Genomic DNA, 8,270 nt, shown 5'->3' on the forward strand with positions numbered 1-8,270 from the left:
CTTTGTGTCCTGGCGTCTTTGTGTCCTGTAGAAGGGCGTGTTAGGTAGCCTGCGTGCTAGCAATGCCTCTTGACCCCTATGTGAGTTTTACTGATTAATGATAAAATAACTAAGGGTCTTATATGTGCATCAGGTGTGAATGTATCTTTAATCTACAGGCAAAGGTTAGACGATATCGAAAACGTCGAGGAAAGACTGCTCGAAGTAATGAAGATTGATGATAAATATTTACCGATTTGAGTAGTTTAACAAATAAGACATATCCATGCCCGTCGAAGCTAGTGAACTTGCTAATGCTCAGTTTAGGAACAAGTTTTCAGTCTAAAGAGGCGTTCAAAAACTCTTCAGTCCTATGTAACTTTGTAGTACAGAAACAAAACTGTGACTTTGTAGTAGTATTACATACAGGTAACAAAAAACTATACATCACACCAGCGCTGAATCTTGCTAAGACTGCAAGCAGGCTTATGACCTAAAATATTACATACATGGAGCCATTTGGTAAAACGACCGGATCACCGGACACAATACTCTCTAAATGCTAATGTTAAACAATAAATGCACCAACCCTGTACAAGTCTAGTGCCCTCCCTCTCCTACTAACTACCTACTATCTTTCAAACAATTCCATGATAATCTGTTCCAGTTGCCTATCAGTATACACTGGTTTCTGAGATTTGGCAGGCCACATAACCTTAAACCGAGAAGGCCAGCGTGGACTTGGATTTGCCAGCAGCGCCTTGAAGAAGTTCCCATACTTTGGAACAATTAATTTCACAATCTCTTTTCGCATTTCCATTTTAAGCTCAGTTCGGACCTTCCATGTCATCTGGCGATCACAGATACTGAAAAATTCTTCAGTGAACTTATCCAAAGATGCACGGCGCAGCTTCTTCAGATATTCTCCATCCAAATATATCAGAAGTGCAACCCAACATTCATCCAGGTAGCTCTTAATGTATTGCCTGATCAGTGAATCAAAATTACCCACTACATTAGGAAGGAGTAATCCTGGACGGCACTTCTCTTGAAAAACAAAATATATGTTATTCAAGATGAATATGTACCTTTGTCCCTTTTCTACAAACATTATTTCTGCACTTTCCTTGAGTTTGGATAACCAATAATTAAACATGTCAAAGCATGGATCAGTGTTGTAACCTCCAGATTCAAGTATTGGCTGCACCATATCTCTGTTACGACGGAAAAAATCCAAGACTTGTATGAGAACATCAGTTGCAGGATGAATGGTAGATTCATTGCTTCCATGGATGTCATTTGAAGTTCCCAGAATAACTCCTTCAAAAGCATTGACCATCTTATTAGCAATACCAGCAATCTCACCAGATCTGTTGAAATGCAAATCTTGTATATTGAATAGGACATCAACAATTGCGTCAAAAACAGTCAGCTGCTGCGAAATATGACCATCGGACCATCTTGCATCACTGAATGAACATGCGACAACTAGGAGCTGCTGCAGACATTGCCCGGCAACCTCAGCAAAGCATTCTTCTTTTAGTTCTTCACATGATTCCCAATTCTGCTCATATATTTCTTGCTTACTTAAATGAACAAGTTTGGTGGTAGTTTTGAGCTTTGTGACCCAAATCATCGTTGACTCATTAGTCAACTCACAAGGACCTGTAAAGGTATCTGTGCCTGCCTTTAGGATCCAAGGGTTCTCAAGTACATCAGACAATCTGTAACATGGACAAAATTCAAACTTGAGAATATGAAAGAAAATGCATGAAAGTTTTCTGAAAGTTTCATATAAATCATAAAGCATTGAAGAGACTTGTCTTCACCAAAACATCAATCCAAATTGCATGAAATATCTAAAGGAACTACGTAATGTAGAAACAGATAAAACTCGCTTAATTAGCAGAACTTCATACTCTAGAATTCCAATAATGTATGTTCTCATGATGTTTGCAGCAAAGCATAGTAAAATAATTGAAATGAAAGCATTTGGAATCTATTGGAACTATTGTGTTTACACCACTGTGAAGGGAACCTATCCCAGGCCCCACTACTAGTTTATCTTATATGCCATAACTGTTGCAAGTAAAAAAAATCTTACAATTCTTGCTTGCAATTTTTCTTGAATGCGGCGTTGAAATGTGTGCCATTTTGTATAGAAGAATGCCAAGAAGGCGCAAGGTTTACAACTCAACCAACTAAGGCCAAATGAAAAAGGAAACAAAAACAAAAGGACTTGAGCTAACAACCAGAAAGAAAATAATAAAAATAAAGAACTACCATACTGGTGCTGCCGCTGCTAGACAGGAGGTCTCTTGTCGACTGGCAGGCTTCCGTTGATCCATCTCCAGCAGAATTCCTTTGACAAGAGCATGGCAGCTCGGTTGTGCCCCATCACGATAACAGGGCATTGCGGAGGCGCCAGAGAGTCAGAGACGCCGCATCATAAGGATGATGAGCGAAACACAACATGGTGCCTGACACGGTGGCACCTCCGTGCTCAGCCACAGCCTAGAGCCAAAGCACTAGCTGATCATCAGCTTGGGGAGCAGATGCCTGCCCGTCGAAGTTCCTCGACACCTCGAACCACACCTGTCGTGCAAATACACAGCCAGTGAGGAGATGTGAAATCGTCTCATCCGCTTGCTTCCAGAGGGGGCAGACAGCTGAGTGTTGCAGCCCTCGACTCGCAAGTCTGTCGGCAGTTCAGCAGCGATTTGCCACAGCTAGCTAGGCAAAAATCTTGCACTTAATAGGCGCCCAGCAGTCCGAAGTTTGCCTCCAAAGCGGCGATTATTTCAACCCTGCCCGCAAAGAAATCCGCGTAGGCCGATTACACACGTGAGGCCGTCGACCTCAGGACTAACTGGTCTTGCACCTCTGCCGCCAACTGCATGCCACTCATAACTTCAATGAGGTTGAGAAATTCCAGGATACCTTGGATGTCGAGGGCTCCCGGGATGCTGCACACCCGGCACCCCTGCTCCAGGGCCTCACAAACTGTTTGCTTGTTCTCCGCATGCTTACTTAGCACGGCAAGAATTGCCGGCGCCAACTCGGCAAAAGACTTCCCATCAATCCACCTATCCAGCCAAAAACTGGCACGGTTGCCATTTCTAACCTAACCACCACCTTCCATGTAACATGGCTGTGACATGCCTGCTGCTGCCGACCTTGAAACGAGCCCATGGCTTGCTGGGACAGGCATGCCGCAGGGACAGCCATCGGATACGCAATACCCAATCTCTCATTCCCAACCCGCCCACCTCCACAGGACAGCAGACATCTCACTGCCCTTCCAGAAGAAATTCTGGCACTTCTTGTGATGGCTTCTGTCACCCATTTTGGCAGGTCAACCTCCAGGAGGGTATGGATTGGTGCCGCAGACATCATAGTTTACGGCTTCAGCATTACATGGTGTCCTCCCTTTGTGAGCAACCTGGACTTCCATCCTGCAAGCTTATTGGCGAGCTTGTCCAAAATGGGCAGGAAGTCACAGCGCCGAAGCTACCAGATCGACAGAGGGGTCCCCAGGTACGTAATTAGGAACTCCTTGACCGGGCAAGCAAGGTGATTGGCTATAATTTACGCTCCTCAGGGCCAGAGCGAATAGGTGTCGCCGAGCACTTCAAGAGGATGGTTCGCAGCCCGGATGCCATCACGAACATGTCCAACAGCTGTAGCATGGTAGCACAATCGTCCTAGGTTCTTCATGGTAGCCACTTCCTATTGAGTACTGTTCGACAAAATTATAACCCCTTTATCTCCTTATAGCTACAGCTTGCAGACGGACAATTGGTTTAAAGTAGGACCTAGCTTAACAGTTACAACTCTGCTTCTTGGTTTGAAATGCCTCAATCTTTGGATCATTGCCACAGATTTTAAAAGAAATTTGGCTTGGAAAACCTGACACTGAGGATAATGCCTGATTGTCTGCAGTGTTCTAACTTCTAAGTGGCATCATCATGAAATAATGATAAATACGTATATTTTCCTTTATTTTTATTTAGTATGATCGTTGTTCAGAATGAAACTGTTGTTATCAAGTTCCTAAAGGTTTATGCCACACCATAGAAGGTATGACATGTGGGATCATGCATCAGGGATGCGGGTCCAGTTGGCTGTGGGGGAGCATTATAGGTGTGATCCAGGTTATAAGGCAACATGCCCTGTATGTTTGATCTATCAAATGAAATCAATTGACTATGCTTCTACAGTTCTACCCCTATTCTTCTTCCTCCTTTAACCCCCAAACTATGTGCTTCTTCAACCCATGGTCTTTGCTTCTTATATCCAGAATCCTTGCTGTCTTGAGTGTATCATTGTATTCCCAACCCAATCAAAAAATTGGGATTCAACAGTTTAAACTAAGATCATTTCGATAAGCATATTTTGTTTTATGCATAATGAGTTACAAATTGTGCAAAGTAAAAGGTTGCCCTTATCACAATGAGTTACAAATTGTGCAAAAGTAAAAGGTTGTGCAAAAGAGTCAAGACACCTACTTATTCATAATGAGTTACAAATTGTGCAAAAGTAAAAGGTTGCCCTTATCACAAGATTTTGAATGTAGAAGCAGAAAATGGTATTACCTCTGTTCCTAAGAAGGGACAGAGGTAGTAGTTAGCTAACTAAAACCATGCTATGAAAAAGCGGTATTGGGTGTATCAAACTAGCAGCGAGTCAAGACCTAACAAAACAATTGAAATGAAAAGTGTTGGCGGAGACGCAATGAGATTGTTTGTCACTAGATGGATACCATGTGTACGGAATATCAAGTAAGAAAAGCTCCGGGTGATCACACAGGTAACTGCTGGACTGTCATGGCAAACAGAAGTTTCTTCCTCGCTCTTCTCTCCCACCTCTGGCTCTCTTACTCGGATCCCCTTTGTTGCTGCCAATAGTATCCAAGCAACCAATATTCCTGTGTGGTTTCATTTTTCAGTGATTACTGAATTGGGTTCGTGCTCTAGAGCAGCAAGCCAAGAACTACCCTACAAGAAAAGACGCAATAGGCAACTAAGCACAGCATGGTCGCACTACCAAGCACTCTATCATACTTCATGGCTCTTGGGCATCCTCCATTGCATGCCTTCTTCGCAGATGGTGAAGAGAACAACCTGGGTCATTCTCCTTTCGCTATTGAACATGCGTTTGTTCCTTTTCTTTCCAAATCATACAGTAGCGTGAATCATCACCATGGGTCGGAGCCCTTTTGCAAGGGGTGTTGGAGATCACATTAGGGAATAGAAGGATTGCAAGTTCTTGGCATTTTAGATGGCTCCATGCCCAATAGACGAAAGATTTAATACCAAATTTGTTGAAAACAGGCATAGAAATAATAGGACAGTAATATCCGAAGAGGTCTCGAAGTGTGCTGAGTCCTAAGATAAACAGACACTACAGAGTGATCTGATGAGTCTGTGTCCCTCTGGTTTTAAATTGCCCAAACCCTGTGTGAACCAAGGAGCTCAAGATGTGATTACTTGGAACTGGTCACTATATAGCTAATACAGTACTCTGTAGCGCACATATAAAACTCAGCCATCAGTTTGAAATAAATGCATTATTTATTTGGATGGTTGATGCCACAAAGCAGGAGCTGGACATGGCAGTTTCCCCTACATTGAACTGCAACATTTGCAAGAGCAGTGTGGATGCAATATTTGGACAGGAAGAATACGAGCAGTTGAATTTATTGTGGCACTCGTTTATCAATCAAATGATTGCAATCGGAAGAAGCCAAAGCACGCATAGAAAACTGAACTGCAGCGCAACCGTTGGAATTGGGGATGGCAATCATACAACGGACTAGCGGATCATTAATTGATTACGGAACCAAATCGAACGGAAAGGAGGGAGGAAGGAAGGATTTGTGATGGGCACATACCTGTAGAGGCCGTCGTCTTCCAGAGCATCCCTGACGGCGCTCCACCGCAGGGTTGGATCGGGCAGCCGCCGAACCAGTTCTCGGAGCCGCTCCGTGGAGCCGGAGACGAAGAGCCGGGCGTCCCCTACTTGGAGCGACTGGATCGGTGGATACCAGAGGTGTTGATCGGTAGGGTGGCCGCTTTCGTCGTCGTCGTCGTCGCCGCTCAAGTCGGATTGGCGCGGACCGAGGGAGGGGATCGGACGGGCCCCACGGGTGATGGCGGCGCGAATGGCGGCGGTGACCGCGTCCACCTGGGTGAGGTCCAAGAAGCTCGGAATGCGGCCGGGTGGAGTCTGCCGGATCTGATGGGCTCCGTCCACCGGAGGGCGGCGGAGAGTGAGGGCGAGGCTGTAGAAAGACCGCATCGGGCCAGCCGCCTCGAGGGATTCTTTGGGGCCTTTCACCTTTGGGGGAGAAGGAAGGAAGGAAGGAAGGAAGTGGGCGAGGCTTATGAGGAGGCCGTGGCCGGTGTTGGTTGAAGTAGGGGCTGCTGCTGGGTTTTATCGCTCACTCCACGAAGCAAATACCAGATGTAGTACCGATCTGAACACCATTTTCTCCCTGCCGCTCTTCAGAAAACGACCGGTCAAACCTTGGTCCGCAACGTTACGGATTTGGGGCCTGTGGTCAGAGGCCTGAACGATATGCCTTGTAAAAGTCTGTAGCCGTGATATTTTAAATTTGTAGCCTGATAAGACAAGTTCAGAAACGGTTGTTTCAAATAAAGCTGCATGACGTACTGTACCTTTATTCCAATCCATGCGCTTTTAGATACGGTCAGCAACCAAATGCAAACAAACATGCCAGCTTCCTAGTCGGCTGAGCTCCAGGACGGGCCTTCTCATCTTTTAACTCCTATAAAAGAACCATTTGGTGGTGATGGTACGTCACACTTTCTCTATCACTTACATGTGGGACCCGCGTTACCGTGTGGCCTATGCGTACCGCTTCCATCAGGGCATTTTTAATAGGAGGTATCAAGGAGGTACTAGTCTTACGTGGAGGAGAGAGCTGCAAAAAAATAGTATTAGTTACTTACAGAGGTAACAGCTTGTGCACGAGTACCAAGAATGAATAGAGCATGACACGTGGACCCACCAGGAGAAAGAAGAAAATAAAAAAAGAGAAAAAGGAGAGAGAAGGCATGAGATGAAAATTAGTACCGGCTTTTTGTCGAAGATGCCCTTCTACTTACTCCGTCCCAATACGTGAGACACGCACGTGTTCCAAGATCGTCAATTTAACTATCAAAATATAAATTATATGACGTAAAAAATATATCATTAGAAAGTTCATTTGATTACGAATCTAATGATTTTTTATAAAATACACTTATATTTTGCTAGATAAATTTGAAATTTTGGAATGCCTGTTTGCCACGGAGGGAGTATAAAATAACCATTTAGTGGTGGCGGGACGTCGTACCTTCTCTGTCACTTGCATGTGGGATCCGCGTTACCGTGTGGCCTGTGGGTTCCGCTTCCATCAGGGTTTCTCCCTCTCCTCTGTCTCCCATGCCTTCCACTCCCCTGCGCAGTCGCCGGCCGCCCCTCACCGAGCCTCCCTCTGCCCTAGCCAACCCAGCACGCGCCTGCCTCCACCCTAGCCTTCCCTCGCCGCGCCTCCCTCCTCTCATCAGTATAAGGCTACGGCTGGCCCGCCACAAACCAAATCCTCCAGGCGCCGGCCAAGGAGGAGTGGCGAGCGAGGAGGGGAGAAAGGAGATCGACGGCGCCGGCGATTTTCCGTGCGGTAGGTGCGGACGGAGCAGGCTCGGGCTCGCTGCCCCTCTCCGGGCGGAACTCAGAAGACGACCAGCCATGGAGCTGTCTCACGGTCTCACCTCCACCACCGGCGCAAGTGAGTTCGCCGCTGCCACCTCCACCTCCTCCGCGCGGTGAAAGGTGAGTTCCTTTGCTTGGCTTCCCTACTATTGCTAGCATGCTATCTATGCTTCTATCTAGATATCTTTTGTCACACCAAATCCTTGATAAATTTCCAATACCAATAGAAAGGTGAGATCGAAACTCCCAGGAACAGGTCCACACGATTTAGGAAGTGCAGAGGGTATGTCCCAATAATTGGTTGCTAATCTTAACAGTCTTACCAAATCCTTGATCGTATGATTAAACACCTCCACACGATTTAATTAGGAAGTGCAGAGGGAATGTGTATGTCCCAGCAATTGGTTGCTAATCTTAACAGTATGACCAAATGTGCAAAAATAATACTTTAGCCTGATGGAGTTCATATATCTCAAGGTTGCAAGCAGGAGGCCTTTATCCAAATATTCTCAAGTTCTGCCATGTCCTTCTTAGTGCTGTGTGTTTTGGCCTAAAGAACAATTTGCTGCAGC

General features: G+C 45.6%; 1 protein-coding gene across 2 annotated transcripts; it reads right to left on the bottom strand.

Moving 5' to 3' along the window:
- Positions 1 to 322: 322 nt before the first annotated feature.
- LOC100826506 lies at positions 323 to 6,395 on the bottom strand. 2 transcript variants are annotated; one of them, XM_010241358.3, is made up of 3 exons: positions 5,873 to 6,395; positions 1,068 to 1,703; positions 323 to 965 (listed from the first exon to the last, which is right to left on the bottom strand). In XM_010241358.3, the coding sequence occupies exons 1-3, from the start codon at positions 6,277 to 6,279 to the stop codon at positions 611 to 613; spliced, it is 1,398 nt and encodes a 465-aa protein (XP_010239660.1). In that variant the 5' UTR covers positions 6,280 to 6,395; the 3' UTR covers positions 323 to 610. The 2 variants fall into 2 exon arrangements, with proteins under 2 accessions (XP_010239660.1, XP_010239659.1); XM_010241357.3 differs by having other exon boundaries at positions 323 to 1,703.
- Between the last annotated feature and the right edge of the window lie 1,875 nt (positions 6,396 to 8,270).

Source organism: Brachypodium distachyon, chromosome 5 (genome assembly GCF_000005505.3).
Source record: "Brachypodium distachyon strain Bd21 chromosome 5, Brachypodium_distachyon_v3.0, whole genome shotgun sequence".
NCBI classification, from domain to species: domain Eukaryota; kingdom Viridiplantae; phylum Streptophyta; class Magnoliopsida; order Poales; family Poaceae; genus Brachypodium; species Brachypodium distachyon.

Coding starts and splice junctions, on each gene's coding strand:
- LOC100826506 (XM_010241357.3), bottom strand. CDS start 6,279: ATGCGGTCTTTCTACAGCCTCGCCCTCACTCTCCGCCGCCCTCCGGTG. Junction 1,704..5,872: donor GAAGACGACGGCCTCTACAG/GTATGTGCCCAT, acceptor TCCATGTTACAG/ATTGTCTGATGTACTTGAGA.